Source organism: Rhipicephalus sanguineus, chromosome 1 (genome assembly GCF_013339695.2).
Source record: "Rhipicephalus sanguineus isolate Rsan-2018 chromosome 1, BIME_Rsan_1.4, whole genome shotgun sequence".
NCBI lineage: Eukaryota > Metazoa > Arthropoda > Arachnida > Ixodida > Ixodidae > Rhipicephalus > Rhipicephalus sanguineus.
Genome location: NC_051176.1, coordinates 311644732 through 311662464, shown reverse-complemented (window position 1 = coordinate 311662464; position 17733 = coordinate 311644732). Strand labels below are relative to the sequence as shown.

At 45.9% G+C, this 17733-nt stretch overlaps 1 protein-coding gene across 1 annotated transcript; it reads left to right on the top strand.

Moving 5' to 3' along the window:
• The first annotated feature begins 131 nt into the window (after positions 1 to 131).
• On the top strand, positions 132 to 2734 carry LOC119379433 (protein fem-1 homolog A). Its single transcript, XM_049411980.1, has one exon. The coding sequence runs from the start codon at positions 233 to 235 to the stop codon at positions 2153 to 2155; it is 1923 nt and encodes a 640-aa protein (XP_049267937.1). The 5' UTR covers positions 132 to 232; the 3' UTR covers positions 2156 to 2734.
• Positions 2735 to 17733: the final 14999 nt, after the last annotated feature.

Here is a 17733-nt window from a genome sequence, read left to right as displayed (position 1 = left end):
ACGTCTTGAGGCACAAGTTTACGACTGTATTTTTGCATACTGCAAGTATTTAATTTACGTTGGGAGACAAATTACGTTTCTTAACGACATAGACGCACACGCTATCATCATCAAGTCAATCAACACGGGAAGAAGACCATGGAAGAAGACGGCTTTTGTCTAAACATGGCTGCAGGTCAGTAGTTGCTCGCGGTGCGTGATCTGCGTGACAAAACTGGAAGCTTTTCTAAGTATGTGGATAACAGGAAAGACAGATCAGACTTCCCAGCGAGACGCAATATTCAACGACCTCTACTCAGAATGTAGGCACGCCCCACCAGGGGCACGTCTCTCGTACCTCGTTCGCAATAAGATCGAGCGGCTGACGCGAGAGGAACGCAAAGACATCGTTTCACGTCTTCGAGAAGGATGTGCACCCTTGTTCGTCGCGTGCAAGAAGGGCAACTCGGACATTGTAGAGTACCTGATAACCATGTGTGGAGCCGACCTGGAACAGCGTGGCGTCTACGAAGTGACCGATGACCGCTCGATCCACTTTGTGACCCCACTGTGGTGTGCGGCCGTGGCGGGCAAGCTGGCGGTCGTCAAACAGCTGATCGACTATGGCGCCAACGTGAACAGTGTGTCGGACACGGGCTCGACGCCCGTGCGCTCGGCATGCTTCATGTCGCACCGCGAAGTGGTCATGTACCTGGTCAACCACGGTGCTGACATCTTGAAACCAAACTACAACGGCGGCACCTGCCTCATCAACTCGGTGCAGAGCGTGAGCTTGTGCCGTTTCCTGCTGCGCCGTGGCGCGGACGTCAATGCTCAGGACGTGCAGCTCAAGACAGCGTTGCACTACGCCATCCAGGAGCATCGTTTCGACACGACGCGTCTTCTGCTGGAGCAGCACGCCAACCCGTTCCTGCGGAGCCGGTATGGCGACGACGCGCTCCAGACGGCCTGCCTCAAGGGCGCCGCGCAGATCTACGAGTACCTGGTCAGCACCGTCGAGTACAGCGCCGCGCGGCGCGCCGAGGCCGACGAGCTGATGGGCACCACGTTCCTAGACGAGCACCACGACGTGCAGTCGGCGCTCTTCTACTGGCGGCGAGCGCAGGCGCTGCGCACGCGAGAGAGCGTGCCCAAGCCCCTGGGCGGGGGGCTGCGGCGGCCGGCCTTCCAGATGGCCGTCGAGTACGCGAGCGCCGACCAGCTGGACGCGCTGGCGCACGACCTGGACGCGCTGCGCACCCAGTCGCTGCTCATGTGCGAGCGCATCCTGGGCGCGCAGCACAAGGACACCGTGTTTCGGCTCATGTACCGCGGTGCCGCGTACGCCGACAGCATGCAGTACCAGCGCTGCATCGACCTGTGGCAGTACGCGCTCGAGCTGCGCGTGGCCAAGGACACGCTTCTGCACACCGAGGCGGGCCAGGCAGCCGCGGCGCTGGTGCGCCTCTACCTCGACATGCTGGACAAGGGGGAGCTGCTGCGCGACCGGCTGCGGCTGGAGGACGTGCTGGCCACGGCGCGCCTGCTGGTCGACCGGTGCGGCGAGTCTGCGCGGCTGCTCGCCGAGCGGCCCGTGTACCGGCGGCACCTGGACAACTTCGACAAGCTGCTGCGCGTGCTCACGCACCTGCTGCACGTGCTGCACGCGCTGCCCAAGCGCGACGCCGCTGACGAGGCGGCCGTACGGCGCCTGGTGTGCTGCGCGCTGGCCCAGCAGCCGCGCACGGCGTCGGGCGACTCGCTGCTGCACCTAGTGGTGAGCCGCGCCAACACCATGAAGCCGACGGCGTTCTTCGAGGAGGCGCACGCACACGTGTTTCCCGACGCGTCGCTGGCCGCCCTGCTGCTCGACTGCGGCGCCGACGTGGAGGCCGTCAACGAGGCCCGCAGTACGGCGCTGCACGTGGCCGCGCTGCGTAACAACTTCGTGCCGGACGTGGTGCAGACGTTGCTGCGCTACGGGGCCCACCTGGACCGACGCAACGCCAACGGGAACCAGCCTCATCGCATGCTGGCCGGCATCAGCGAGTGCGTGCTCAACCCCCTTCAGCACATTAGCCTGCAGTGCCTTGCCGCCCGCAAGATTGTGGAGCGCCGGATCCCCTTTGCTGGCGAGGTGCCCAGTGCACTCGAGAACTTCATCCGCATCCACTGATGTGGCCAGGTTTTCAGAGAGAAAGACAGGCATGCCAAAGTCCGCCGACTTGTAAAAACGTGTGGCACTTTGAGTAGTGAATGAGCAAAATTTGCTTGCCTCCACACCTATGCAAGATGCAATAACCAACATATGCAAGTACACTTTCTTTTTTTTTTTTTTACCAACCCTCTGTTTTTGAGTATGATGTTTTCTCCCATCTTAGGGACCATGTGTTGGCACAGTGTTCTGATGCATCGAGGCTGTGGATCTGAAATGATTGCCTTGCTTAAACAGCTCTATTCTGGGGTAACATGCATAGTTTTTGTGTATGCCTAAACCAAGTGCCAAAATGATGCAAGGTGTGACTTGGCTGTCAGCCCTCTGGTTCACGCCTGAAAGTCTGCAACCATCTGATTAGCCATGGCATTTCAACTGACCTGAACTTGCTGTGCGAAAGTGACTGTGCGGTAGTGGGGGGTCATTCTGCAAGTAGTCAGTTGGAGATTCTGCGGTGCTGTTGTTCTGGCCTTGTGAACCTGTCCAAGAAAGTTGCCTTTTTATGGGTGAAGCTTTCAATAAAGCATCATTGCAGGATGATGTACATTTTCATGGTGTTTCCTGCTGATTGTCATGGCTGCCGGCACACATGATATTGGTAAGGAAAGTTTGAGCTGCACTTCTGGGTATTGAATGTTGCCTAGATTTTACCCAATTACAAAAACACATTGGCAGTACGTTTTATTAAAGCTGCTACATCCATGCTACAAATGGAAGAAACTACTGCAACATTGCTCCAAAACGTGACCATCCAAGTTGCATGGGACAGCAAAAAAAACCCTTGTGCAACATCGCAGGCTACCACTAAGTGAACTTGCGCTGAATATACCGGATAGCTGTTGTCACCACCCTGTGTGAACAGAGCAATCACATCTCCTGCCTTTCTCAAGGCTCCCCGAGATAATCTAATCCACTTTCCACCCACACATAATTTAGTAGAGTGATCTGTCGATTCTCTCGTGCATCATTGTGTGCGCTTGGATAATTTCATGTTCGTTTGACCACGCATTTATAGATTTACTAGATATGGCTCCTAAAATACAGTAACTATGAAGTCGTAGCACTGGCGGGGCCTTCGTGCTAGCGAAGCAACAACCATTAGCATTATCGTGGCAGCTTTTTCCATGGCCACCACATTGCGCTATGTCCAAAGAATCGAGCAACACATTGTGCTGCAGTCGCCATCATGCATTGGCAAAAGAGAAGTCTTGTGAGTAGCTTTTATTGCAAAGCACCCACATGACTTCATGGAATAGATAGTGGAGCCGCAGGTAAGTGCCAAGAGCTCTGAAAATGTCAGTCGGCTATTCAAATCCAAAAATTACCGCAGGACCAAGCTGTGCAGTCTCTGAAAACTTTTATTTGGGCAAAAATGTCTAATTAGTTGTTTTCTTCACTAAGTACAGGATACCTTCTTTCTATTCTGTGATAACCCAAAACAAGTGGCAACACCCTACTTTTCATTTACATTTATCGCTTGCAAGATACTAGCCTCGTTGGCGAGATGACATTCTTTGTCCCTCAAGATTATCTGCAAAATAACTGAGGAGGCCTCACATTTCATACTACCAAGACTGTCTGCCAGCACATAGGCGTGCGCAGAGTTCCCCATTAGGGGGGGGCAAAGATCCGCCGCAGCGCCCCCCCCCCCACCCTACTAAGTCAATGAATGGGCAGATTTTGCGCCCCCCCCCCCCTCTTAGGTGGCTAGAAGGGTCAATGTACGGGGCAGATTTTGCCCCCCCCCCCCCTCTTAGGTAATTAGGGGGGGGCGGCCGCCCCCCCCCCCTGTGCGCACGCCTATGTGCCAGCATACCGGTTGCCACTTTTCTGTCATGCAGCACGTGGTTGGAAAAGTGTATCGGGAAAACCTCATGTGCCATAATTTAACCACTTGGCCACGTGTGCCTGCAATAGTTTCAATTTCTTCGATTAGGAAGTAAATTGAAATATCCGTGGTTTATTAAAATCGCGGGCATCTTGACATATTCATTTGAAATTTATTAAAATTGCGCATATTGACATTCAAATATGTGGCATTCTATGAACATAACATTGCAATAAGTTATGTATTCCGTTATATGTCTAACTGTGTTTTCTTTCTAACAGCAAAGTATTTTGTGCTATGAAGGCATTCAACTCAGTAAAGATACAAGCAGTCTTTTGTGCTAAAATAAACTTATCTGCTGCTAACTGAAAGCCACATTTTCAAGTCCTGTTAGCACGGCTCTTTTTAAAATCGGTTTGTCTTGTGTCTTTTCGTGGTGTTGTTTTCGTGTCTTTCTGTGAGCTGCTTTTCAACGGAGCGTTTGTACGAGCGCTGCGTGGCTGACGTCGCGCTCAACATTTTTCATGTGTTCTCGCTGGAAAAGTGCCTCTAACCATCAGAGAATGATCCGTGAAGTTCTATGAAGTTCAGGGGAGCATTTAGACACCAAACAAGTGGACCTCGGACAAACGCACAGACCGCAGACTTGAGAAAAGGACGAGCTGCACCAAACGCCATCTCGGCGCGGCGGCGCCGGCGATGCATCGACCACTACTACAGCTGCCTGAATGAGAAATGGAGCCACAAGTCATTTCTTAGACACCACCACCAGCAGCAAGCACCTCAACTACCACCGCGGTTGAGGACATGGACCTCGCCGGACCTTCGACAAGCAAGGCCCAGGGCAACATGCCAACGGCAAGTCATCCCGGAACCTTTGAGAGAACGACAGCAGAGGACGACTGGCGCACCGTTCTCACCTTACGGCAGAAAAAAAAAACAGCAAGCAAGAGAAAAGAAACAGGGGCAGAAGACAAAAGAAACTCAACCAACACCTCCTCGCTCTTCTGTGAAACGATTGGTCATTTTTTTTCATATCATGTCGCCGGTTCAACACATTCAGGAAAAGAATACTAGCACCACCTCTTCGAAAGCTGGACCTGGAATTATCAGAACCCATTCTTCTTTTGGGGCCACTACCCTGGGGTACAGCCACAGGGATGTTTTCCTTGCTGTTCAGGAATGTATCATTGCTATTAAAATGCTAAATTCCATAGGCATTAAATTTTTCATTACTCATTCAGTGTTGGCGGTAACGCGTTACAAGTAACGGCGTTACCGGTAACGCGTTACTTTCTTCAGTAACTTAGTAACGTACTCGTTACAATTTCGGAACTGTAACGGGTAACGTACTTTCGTTACCATTTTTCAGTAACGTGAGGTGTCACATTACTCGTTACTTTAGATTCCAATTATCCTCGCAGTCTTACACAAACTTCAGTCGTCTTGTATAGGAGCGCCTTTCTCAGACCTCGCCCAGACGTTATTTTTTCGCTGCGGCAGACTGCTGTCGGCCCGCCAAGCGTTGACAATCGCGACCCCGCACGGGGTCCTTTATTGTGCGGGCGAAATTGCAATGGGGAGCAAATTGCCGAAGTTTATGAAATGGATAGTTTCGGCTACCTTGCTATCAAAGTTCCTCGTAACCGCCAAAAGCGAGCTGTCGAGACCTGCTCGGCTTGTGGACACCGAGACTCGATGTGAGCTCCAGCGCAAAGGAGGATGACTTCTTCGGAAATGCCTTCTGAACGTAATCGACAACTGAAGATGAGCGACTGTCTCGGTATCTTTGATGCCGCATGGCATCGCCATGAGCGGGTTCAAGGAAAACTTTCCGCGCGTTCACCAGCTCTTCCTTAAAGTGAATACAGGAGTACCACATTGTGCGTCCCTCGAGCTCCTATTTAGTGTAAGTGCGGACGTATTCGCTAATAAGCGAGTCAGGCTGTCCGATTAAATATTTGAAACACAGCTGTTGCTTATATTCAGCGGTTTGTAGTTACATTAGAAGACTGTCTCTGCAATACCCTAGCACTCTTTATAAACTTCGTATTCAAAACTAGTTTTTGCATCTTGCTATTTGCAACTGCGCCTACATTTCCGGTTACTGCACTACCTGAGCAAGAGAGGCTGACCTTCAACACTTTCACATACGCTGTCGCAATATTTGCGGCAATTATACAGGTCAAACTGAAAAAAAAAAAAACTTGTTTATGTGCGCAAATAATTTCCCCCAGATTTATGCCATTTAAGTATTCCTTTATATTGCTGCCAAAATTTCCGCATTTATTTTGGTATAAAAGCACGCCGTCATAATTACTGCAAGTTTGTTCAGTGATGTTTTCATTGCGGAGAGCGTTCATGATGAAATCGGTCACTTTGTGTTTAATGACCCATTCCGAAAAATAGCTTCCCCATGTGCCACAGAGTTGGAAGCCACCACATGTAACTATACAGGCAACTTTAGGCGACTATAGTACTGTGAAGATATGACAGATTTGTGCACATTGTTCTCGTTTAATCAGTATTTCGGGTAAAATTTTTCTTTGGGCGACAACTTTAATGTGACATATAAATATGAGTTTTATAAAGTTGCTATTGTATGTTCTTGAGGCTAGAACGTACTGATTAAGATGTATGACTATGGGGTAACGGCAGAAGTAACATATCCGTTACTTTTTTTCGGTAACGGAAACGGTAACGCGTTAACTTTTTTTATGGGTAACGCAGGGCGGTAACGCGTTCCTTTATCTTTATCGTAACGTGTAACGTATTTAGCTTCTTTTTTTTTCGGTAACGTATACAACACTGCATAATTGGCACTTCAGTTCAATAATTAAAAACTAATAGGAGTTACACCATGCAGAAAATATAGGAAGAATTCACCAACTACTCGGTATGTGCCATGAGGAAAGGACGACGAAGAAAGGGGGTCAAGCTGGACATACCCCAATGGACCACACTTATCCATTGGATGTCCGATTTAGAGCCGAATGTCCACGTCCGGGAAATAACGTCCGTCGTACAAACGGAGGACGTACATTTTCGGATGTAAAGAAACGTCCGAACTCTAAAATACGGTGGAAGTCCAGCAGGGGCGTAGCCACGTTAGGGCACACCCCAATGGACAACGAATATCCTGACGACGTCCGAAGAAGAGCCTAAAGTCCGCGTCCCAGAACGGTGGTTCACGGGGCGTGCAGCGGACGTCGCGTTTTGGATGTCCAAAAAAGGTCTTCCGACAGACGTCCAAGAATATATAGCACGTGGACGTTTTCAATAATCCAGGCGTGGATATCAAGAGGACGTCAACAGGAGATGGCCGTGCGGACATTTCAAAGCTGTTTGGATGCAAACCGCTACACGCTAGTTCATCTGACAATGCGTGAAACTGATTTTGCAACATATGGAAACCGCCGCTGATTTTTATCTTTCGGAAAATATGTGATTGAGGAAATAATTCATGGATAATTGTGCGAGCATGTATGCATTGCATTCGTGGCATTTCTCGCGATTATTTACGTGCTTAGGAGAAAGGTGAATGGGTGACGCACATACGTAAACGTGACTGCAGTTTCTTCCCACGAAACACAAAACCTCTAAAAAACGTCTTAGTTTACGAGAAGACCAAAAATATATGCATTTTTTAAATATAGCATTAATTCGCCCCTCAAATGTGCTTGCATACTCTTTATTAGCATTTTCAACAGCTACGGCATACCCAGAGTCTATTTTGCCAAAGAAGTTCATAACGCCTAGTTCGAGACATTTTTCAGACATTTTGTCTGAAAGTACGAGTGCACAACGACTATCTCAATGATTCTTCGAATGTTTTCTCGAGAAGGGCCAATATACAAAAACGGCATGTCAAAAGAGCGGTTACCGTCGGTTTTACTCAAACAAATGACGCAGACAACCATACCCCCAAAATAATTTGTTTCACAACGATGCCTCTAACAGCACGCTCGCACAGCAGCGACTGACAACAGTGGTAAAACCGGCAAAACGCAGGTGCGAGCGTCTAGAAAGCGTACAAGCGACATTTGTTTTCGTGGCCGCTACAGGGAGCGACCGCAGCGCCGCCATTCGGTAGAGCCTGAAACGCCTGTTTTAGGCACTTTTTCTCCCTGAAGACGGCCACTGGCCTAGGTACTGAGGACAAGAACGCCCCTAGCTCCACTTGTCCCTAGCTTGATCGGCAGCCATAGGCCATGCCCGCTTCACGCCGGTGTCAACCCACGCCAAAGTAAGTTTTTGCATTCGCTGTCCTGCGGCGTTTTCTACCGCGCCACGGAGCAAATGAGTTAAACGGGCCAGGCCTTCTGCCTGGTGTGTTGTGTTTGTGTGCCGTTCGCCTTCGAACTCTACCAACTCTACCTTTGTGAATTTGCACCCTGTGTGAGCATGGGCCAGTCAGAGTATATGATTACACCACAGTACAAGTGCTTAGCTCGAGCTCGGTTGTAGTCGAGGTGGAACTGCATTCAACAATTCATTATTTACGTGACGCTACGGCCTCAGTCCCGAAACTTGATTTGGTGCAATTATGTTACTGTTACTGCAGCTTCTGATCGGTGCAGCTATTTTGCTGGAGGGAGGCTTCAATGTAATAGTCACTGTTTTGTACTACATGTCCGTGTCGTTCCATTTGATATGTCATGATACACTTCGCGTGTAGATGGTCGACGCTACCATCTGTCCAATACATTAGATGGTTCTCAGTGCAACTGTCTAGCGCTAATTGTACCATTTTTATTACGTACCTCACTTCGCTGCAAGTGTGCTTATTCACAGCCCTGTGCTTCTTCGCAGCACGGGGCACAGGTATAACAATTGCAGCACGTTTGATGTAATGCAGTCCTACCATCAATTTGTATAGGCAAGACAACACATAGGACAGTGCACATTGGAACTTTGTGCAAAGTTTAGGTATTCCCTGTGACCTTGGGCGCTGCTGACAAATGTGCCATTTGTCTGGTTTGTGTAGAATGCTAAAATAATTTGCTGCATCAGCCAAGGCAAAGCTGGAAATGGCCACTTCTCTGCATTACAAGCTCTGTGTAGTGGTGCTGTAAATTCTGCATTGCCAGATATTGTTGCGTTAGAATCTGACTACCTGCAAAATTTTGACTGGCACAAGCACCCATTTCCTGTATTTCTGGTAGACCAGCTGCACTATTATTACAGCTGTCGTTTCCCTTGGTTTTGTCCTAGCAAAGACGCCACCTGGTTCAAACAGCCCACGTACAACTGTGATTAAAACTGTGAATAGCATGCACACATACACACTTTAATCGCTATGGTTTACCTTTAGGTGCAACAGATTTCAAAGAACACTGACTGCAACGGTTGATATCACTTCCTTTAGAAACTTGCTCAAAGCACATATCATTCTGGTGTAAAGCAGCTTGCACAGTTGTAAGAAAGCGGGCAGTTACCATTACAATTTGCAGTGTTCCACTACTTCATTCTTTAAGGGGCTCCTCAACCACTTTCCAAGTAATCATCGAATGACCTCAGTATCGGGCCTCACGAATTGATTGCCGCAAAAATTTCTTGAATTCGTCAAGAACGAATAGAGTTACAGGGATTTGTCACACGCTTTCAGTGCTTCCCCTCTTCTCTCAGCTTGCTTGAAGGTACACATGGAGGGATGGCATAGAGGAAAGAATTCACGTCATGAGCTTGAGCATGCGTGATGAAACACGATTGCTCTCTGCTGTCATTCCTGTGCACGAGTGTGGCTACTATAGAGCACAGGGCCAGCGTGTGGCAGCACCTTGGTGGCAAGAAACGCATCTTATCCAAATGCCGCTCTTTATTTATGTGGGATATTGGCCTGCTATGTGTTGTTCAATGTCAAACAGCAGGTGCCGACAGCTGCGAAGAGAGTGAGCACAACCCCCTGTATGAAAAGAGGGTGCCTGTGAAAATGGCAACTTCACGCTCCACTTCTAATCTCTCCTTGTTGCGCATGACTGCAAGGCTTGGCTGAGCTTTTCATAGTGGTGTCTGCTTTCCACAGGATGTGGTTTCTGAGCAAAGAAACAACTGCTTGCAGCGCGAACTCAACACAAGGACAAAAGAAGACGCGGGGCTTGTTCGTGCCTTTTGTTTTTGTGTCAAGTTCACACTGCAACCAGTTGTTTCTAATGATCTACCAACTTTCCAACTCTCGTTGACTATGTTTTCTCACCAAGACTACATTTTTTCACCAAGCCTGACGGGTGGTTCATGACCTCTTATAACAATTTTTTCACGAGCAGAGTATCCTTTAAAGCTTCATGCAACATTAAAAAAAATCATAGAATCGGCCCACATTAGTAAACACAAAAAAGTGAAAAATTACATTTATTGAAATTCTACATCTGTCTTTCCACTACTTTCTTTTTCTGTGTGCGATTTTCAACTTTAGAAGGCGTCTGATTATATATTTATTTGAGAATACCTCACAGGCCCCGTAAGAGGCATAGGGTGAGGGGGCATACAGTACAATTCAATACATTGTATGGTTGTATACACACTCTACATTTCAGAATTCTAAATGTGCATGGTGTGGCTGCACTATAACATGCATAAAATATACAGCTGTATCGTTACCAGGAAATGGCTATATTTTCACATTGAGCTGAGGCATCTGCATATTTAAATAAGTGTTGCAATACTTTATTGGATGGCTGTGCATTTGGGCACATGTGGCTGGCGGTTATCACAATCTTTGTATACAGGGCAATCTTGAGCGGTCATGCTTTATACCCTATAGATCTTCGACTAAGATTTTCTTGCTTGTTACTTTTATCAGTATCGAAACTTTGCAGTATTCATGCACCTTACAGTAGCTTTTTTTTTTTGGCGAAACCGACCTGTTACTAGAAAATGTACTAATATGATAAAGGTCTTCAAACTTAGGTTACTTCTTCGTGATTGTTGCCAGAAGAAATAATTTACTCCAGTAATCAGAGTGGAGTGTCTGGCAGTCCTATGCAATCTTTACTGCTTGGGTGGTACTTTGTAAGTGTACACAATGATCTGCAGTGATGTTTTCAGGCTTGCTAACATGAAAGCAGTAAAACAAGCTGGCCACTTTTACAGCAGTATACAACTTATCCTGAAACAAGCAAATCCTAGTGGTACCACTACCTGCAGCAGTGACACTTAGGTTGTATCACAGCCTGTGCCCTATACTGGTACATCATTGAAAGACTCATCTAGCCTGCACAGATGTCATTATTGTCATTGCACCTCGAGGTGGCTAACTTCTTTTTAGTACCGTGTCATCTGTAACTCCGTTCATTCCCATTCTTTACTGGTTTGAAAAAATTTTGCGGCAATAGATTCATGAGGCAATAAACTGATAAGCTATTATATGATTACTTGGAAAAGTGTTTCAGGAACACTTTAACATACACTGTGTGTTCTAGCATGCTGCTGTTACCAAGGTTGATGCACAACATGGTTTTGACACAAGAAAGAAGTCAAGACACCACAAACGCCAACTATCAACTGCAAAGGCATACAATGTCGGGAAAAAAAGAAGACATGAAAACTTATCCGCGCATGCTGATGCAATAGATGAACTTATCAATCCGGCACGTGTGGGGGTATACGTGAAAGATAAGGCAGTTGATTTATTCTTTATGCAAGTTAATAGACGGTTAGCTCATGCATGCGCATGAGCTAATAGTGCGTGTGCATGCGCACTATTATCGATATGCCATGCCTCGATTATTAGATGAGTTTGTTCGTTCATATGCCTGTAAAAAACTGCGTATTTATCGAATTTTGGCGTGGACTTACACTCTCGACAATGTAAAGATAGATTAGAAGGTGAGCCTCCGCTTAACAGTATTTTATGTTCCAATAATCTCTGGTTAACACAGTGGCTCATCTGTCCAATGTAGAAGCAGGTGTAGCTAAAGGGAACCTTTTAAACCACACCTGTACAGCAATCAGTGAATTTGTTGGCATGTTTTATGAAACAAATGTTATTCCGCATCGTGTCTTCTATTACTCGCTCATTCTTTCTCTGCACAGTGCACAAATCTTACCTAGATAATTGGCAGCCGTAAAGACAGCATTAACGCTGTATCTACTTCCCACTTTCTTTAGCCTGTGAGACATGCAATGAATGTAAGGAATACCTACGACATGTTTTTTTCTCATTGCTTTCTGCAACCATGCTCGGACTTAGCATAACGGACTTCTTTAAACATTCCGCGATAGTGGCCGCCCTGTCTTTGCACGCCTTTAGAATGAATACTAACCAACTAGCTCAGCTCTCTGTTATTCTAAACATGGTTTTATTCCACAGCCCTGGGGAATGTCTTGGAATGCTTGTTCTGGTTACAGACTGAAATGTTGCTAATCTTGTGGGTCCTTATTTCTTCTTGGGCACCTTGTGCACTTGTTTCAGTACATGTGCTAGGTCAATACAAAGTTAAGTGAGTCAGGATATGCACTTTAAATGATGTCTTCAAGTAAACAACAAAAGTGAGCTTTCCACATTGTAACTGTTGTTGGCATTTCAGAAGCAACACAGCAAGATGACCAAAGGATGTACCACTTCAAGATGGAAATGGCTATGTTCAAAGATATTTTAGAGATGTACAACAAGGAAGATATTGGGATTCTCGTTGCATCGATATATGCGATCTGCAATAGCAATGTCCAAAGCCTAACGGGCACTTTCACGTAGAGAGCCTTCCTTATTACAGCGCTTATTCGCAAAATTCTTGCAGCAACATGTTCACATCGTACAAGTGCGCATCTCTCCATCAGAAATTTTGGACCGCAAGGTTGTTTACTGCCACTTGAAGAAACACCAAAGCCTCCAACCCAGTAGAGAGTAAACAAGAGTAAGGTAGCCAACATAAGAAGGTGCAATATGGAGAGAATTGAACATGCTTTTCTAAAGAACAGAAGAAGCCTAAAAGCAGTGAAGAGAAAATTGGGCACAGGCAAAAACCAGGTGTATGCACTAAGAGAAAGGCAAGGCAGTTTCACTACCAATATGTATAAGGTAGTCAAAGCAGCAATGATTTTCTACAGAGATCAGCCAGGACAACAATGGTAGTAATAATAGTAGTAGTAGTAGTCCAGACGAATCTCACCAGCAATGGCAGGAGAAGGAACGAAAACTTCTTGTCAGAAGAATTGGTATCTGTTCATCTTAAAACCGCTTCATGCACAAAAAAAAAAAAAACACCCCTAGAGAAGATTCTGCCAGGAGCAAAGACACAAAAGCAAGACAATTATTGGAAGCTTTTTACATAAGAAAGCAAGAAAGTTTGTGTGTTAGTGATACATAAGTAGTTTTATATAAGACTGAGAAACAGTTTATTGAGCGTGTGTTATTGTATTACCCCTGATGTTCAAATGGATGTTTGTTGCGCAGGCGCGAATTGATGGTACATATGTGTGTGTGCTTTCTGGGAATTAAAGCAGCTGTGAGTGGCGCCATGTCCAGTCATCTTCTCTTGTGGTGTGCGTCTTCTTTTTTTTTGTGTGTCTAAAGCAGCTTTAGCATGAAGGAAAGAAAGCCTTAGAGGGAATGCAGTGGGGCAAAGCAGCTGGTTATGATAAGGGGTGTTGCTGTACAGTGATGCTATTAGTTTTCTTGTGCCCTTTGCAGCCATCTGCCACTGGTAAAAAAAATGCAGCCCAGGAATTTTTCAGCTGTGCCAGACGGCTATGGCGAGGAAAAGCATTAAAAAAAGTAATAGCATTGCTCTGCGATAACACGCCAGGTAACAGCAGATCTGTTTAAAGACGGGGGCACACTGTTCTTGAAAAACTGGCCAGTTTGTATATGCAATGCCTCTTTACTGTGAGCGTGCTGAAATCTTTGAAGAATGTGAGTATTGCCCTAATTAATTATGTATGACATTACTATACAGTTTTATGTACTTTTATAAGCTTTGTTTATCAATGTCTTGTATTAATGTATTTTTTTGTTTTTGGTACAGTTAACTTATGTACCTATTTGTAATTTGTATCCAATAATCATGTGCTCATGGTATGGTCTCATAACCAAGGGACCCTTTTCTGTATATCCCTTTTTGTTGTAATCATGCTTTGCAAAATAAATGTTCGAATGAAAAGGGGCATCAAGAAATTGAAAAATTAGAAGCCGATCAGCTTACTCATAACTGCTAACAAGGTATTTGCAAAAGTAATAGCTAATAGAATTAGGACCACCTTAGAATCCAATCAACCAAATGAGTAAGCAGGATTTCATACAGGCTACTCAACAATAGACCTTATTAGCACTGTTGATGTTATGGATAAATGCATGGAATATAACCAACCCCTATATATAACCTTCACAAATCATGAGAAAGCATTTTAGTCAGTTGAAACCTCACCAGTCGTGCAGGCATTGCAGAAATGGTGTGTACACAAATTGTATACAAAAATACTGGCTAAACTCTAGCTTGCTGAGCCGTAGGAGTACATATGTAAATTTTATTACATTGTTATAAAACGGACAGTCAACGCTGCCACGCCAACTGTTGTTAGACAACTGTTGATTAAAACATTTATTCACGATCTACACGGTGTGGCTGCAGCATGGTGGTCATTGCAGCACATTTGCTACAGTAAAATCACCAACTATAATTGGTATGTCTTTCTCTTGTCCAACCCACACAAGATGTCTTATAAAACTTCCAGTGTCTATTTTCCATGTTCCTGAGATGATATAGACCAGGGGTCTCAAACACGCGGGCTGGACCTTTCGTAGCGGCATACCCACAAATGACTGTCTTTGTCCCGCACTTTTTTTTCTTAATAGTCTTTTAGCAAGCTACGGAAATATGGTACACAAATACGGTAAGGCAGTAGGGTAGCGCTCCTCCTTTCCTGCTCGTTGTGCTTAAGCCGCTCCCAGTTCAGGTGACAGTTCAGGAAACTGTGCATCCTCAAACGACAGGTTCCTCGTTAACAATGTGTAGGCTGACAGGCAACAATGATGCGTGACAACCGCACAGTAACTTGAGAAAGCTTTTGTGGTGTTGGGTTGCCTTCACCGGCAAAAGCACAACGAGCGGGAAAGGAGGAGCGCTACCATACAGCCTTACCGTATTTGCGTACTATATTTCCGTAACTTGCTAAAAGACTCTAATAAGTATGTTTATGAGCTACAGAGACGCGACTGGTTTTAAGCATTTTTTTCATGTGGCACCCCCATGTGAGGTTGCAGTGCGGTGAAACATAACCATGGAACAAAAACTGTATATTTCAGAATCAAGGTCCAGATTTCAGTCATTATGGAGATCTCTCGAGTCCTGCTGTCAAATCCCTCGAGAAATGACCCACATATGACATTTTGTTCAAGCTAATGTTGAAACTAAGTAAATGGCAGATACAAGGATGAAGCATCAAGTTGGCGATTGCAAGTACGCAGCATATTAACTGCATACACAATAAACTGTCAGTGCGTGGATGTTGTCAAGGCTTTTCAAAGATAATTTAAACTTTAGGCAAATTGACATCTATGGTGACTTGTGTGTGCTGTCGGGAAGAGCCTTTTTTTTTCTTATAATTATTATTAATCAAGTGGTGTCGTATGTACAGTTATCAGTCTCGTCAGTGAGCAATTTCCAGCTGCTGCTTTTTCATAATTCAAAACATTCTTCGGATGGCACTAAAACAAACAACAGCCTTCTTTTTTAAAATGATTCCTATTGCTCCCTTTCCATTATATGTACAGGAGGCCTGCACTAAGCACACTGAGCCTTCACCGAGCACATTGAGCTCGGCCTGCCAGGCGGCGCTAGCAAGTGCCTACATCTGGTCATTGTAGCCGTAGTCGTACAGCGACCAGGCGTACAAGTCTGATGTCACGAGAAAAAATATTGAAACAATACGCACGGCCAACAACCTTGGTTGTAGTCCTAGAATGAGGACCACGTGGACGACCACGGCTATGGCAGCTGCCGCCCTAGTGTTCCTTGCTCATGACATCATGTGATTACCTCCTATAGCATCAGCTTTCATATGCCAAAGCTTAAGACAGCAGACTACGCAACTGCTGTTAGAAGCAGAAGCAGTCTACGAGGCAAAACATGTGGTATTGTGCACATGGAGGTGGACAAATATCACATAGCAACGTTCACTGGACTAGTTCTCCAAACAACTCCGGCAGACAAAGAATGGGCTAGAAATCGCAGAAACTGAGAAGTTACTGCAGCAACGAGCTTGCAGCTACAAAGCAGGGTAAAAACAAGGTGTAGAGACTGCAATAGAAATTTTTAATGTGCAAAAGTCTATGGCAAGTTTTCCAGCAATTTCGGTGCCAATATTGTGTCTATAACGCAAAAGGTGTGACACTTTTCCAAGAAGAATACATATGGCTTTGTAGAAAACAAATGGATTTGGGACAGGTCAACTTAACTGAAATTAGCTTGAGTGCATCAACCTAATTTTGGGGGTGATATGGAGGTAAGAAACATATGGGCCACCTTGAGGAAGAAAAGCATCATTAGCTGGGCAGCGTTCACAGGCGAGTCTCGGTGAGTGCTTCCTGCTACTCACCGAACATCGCAGCCCCACGTCAAAGCAGAAATCTTCCTTGTGGAAGTGCTAGCCAGTAGCTGTTTACAGTTTCTAAGTTCTGCATTCGCAGATTCATGCACCTTCTTACCCTGTGGACACATGTGAAAGCTGGCAGCAGGCTCCATAGCGTACGCCCTGCATTGAGCACTGGCCTACCATACAAAACTCCTCCAAAGACAGTGGCTACATAATGTAGTGATTTCTTTCAAGTGTTGTCGAGCGCACAGCAACAGCAGGAAAACCTCCCCAGTCACTCAGAATTACAGCGCAGGTGGCATTCTAAAGTTTTGTTTTCAGCTCGCTCTGGTGCTCCCAAAGCAAGACTAAGCAGCCACTATGACCACATGAGCCTGCCTAGCACGTTGCACCAAAGGTGGCGTCTGCTCTTCCAGTGGTATGCCTTACGCCCAATACCAGTTACGGAAGTGGCCATGAGAGCACCCGGATAAGGGCAGCTAGAAGTTAGATGGAGTAGATAATAAGGAAATAATTTTAAATGCCTCAAGTTAAAGGCACGCTGAAAGCATAGACAGCTCTGTACAAATGCACAATGTTGGTAGGTCCTTATGGTAACAGGTTGTCTAAACCATGTCACTTAGTAGGCTTTAAATAGTGTAATATATGAAGACTGCACTTACACCTATGTCTTCGGTCACCTCCGCTTGGCGGGGAATGCCATTCATGCAAACAGTGCGATTGGTTCCCAATGTGGTGATGTTGTAAACAGATTGTAAACAGATGAGCCATGCCGCCCTATTTAACGCCTTGTTTGTTCTGCATGCACGAATCGTATTTTATGTACGTGTAAAAATAAAACAATTTCAATGTACGCAGCTTGCAGCATTCAATGTAAGCATCGTAGACAGTCTGCCACAGCTGTATCGGCGCACTCGCGCTAGGAGTGGAACGGATTTAAAGGCTGGGATAGTAGCCGCAGCAGCCCGTGGAGGGTCCCCTGTAGCGCCAAACACGTGACTGGCTTCTTGCGATGCAGAAAATAACCTAGCCCTTTCAGACTTCAGCAAGCATGTCAATTTCTTTTAGACGGAACAAGGCAAAGGCAACATTCTGCACGTTGCGTCAGTTGACGAACGAATGCGACCTCGTTTCAAAGTCCGGTGAAAAGGGCAGAATATAAACACAAAGAACGACAGAA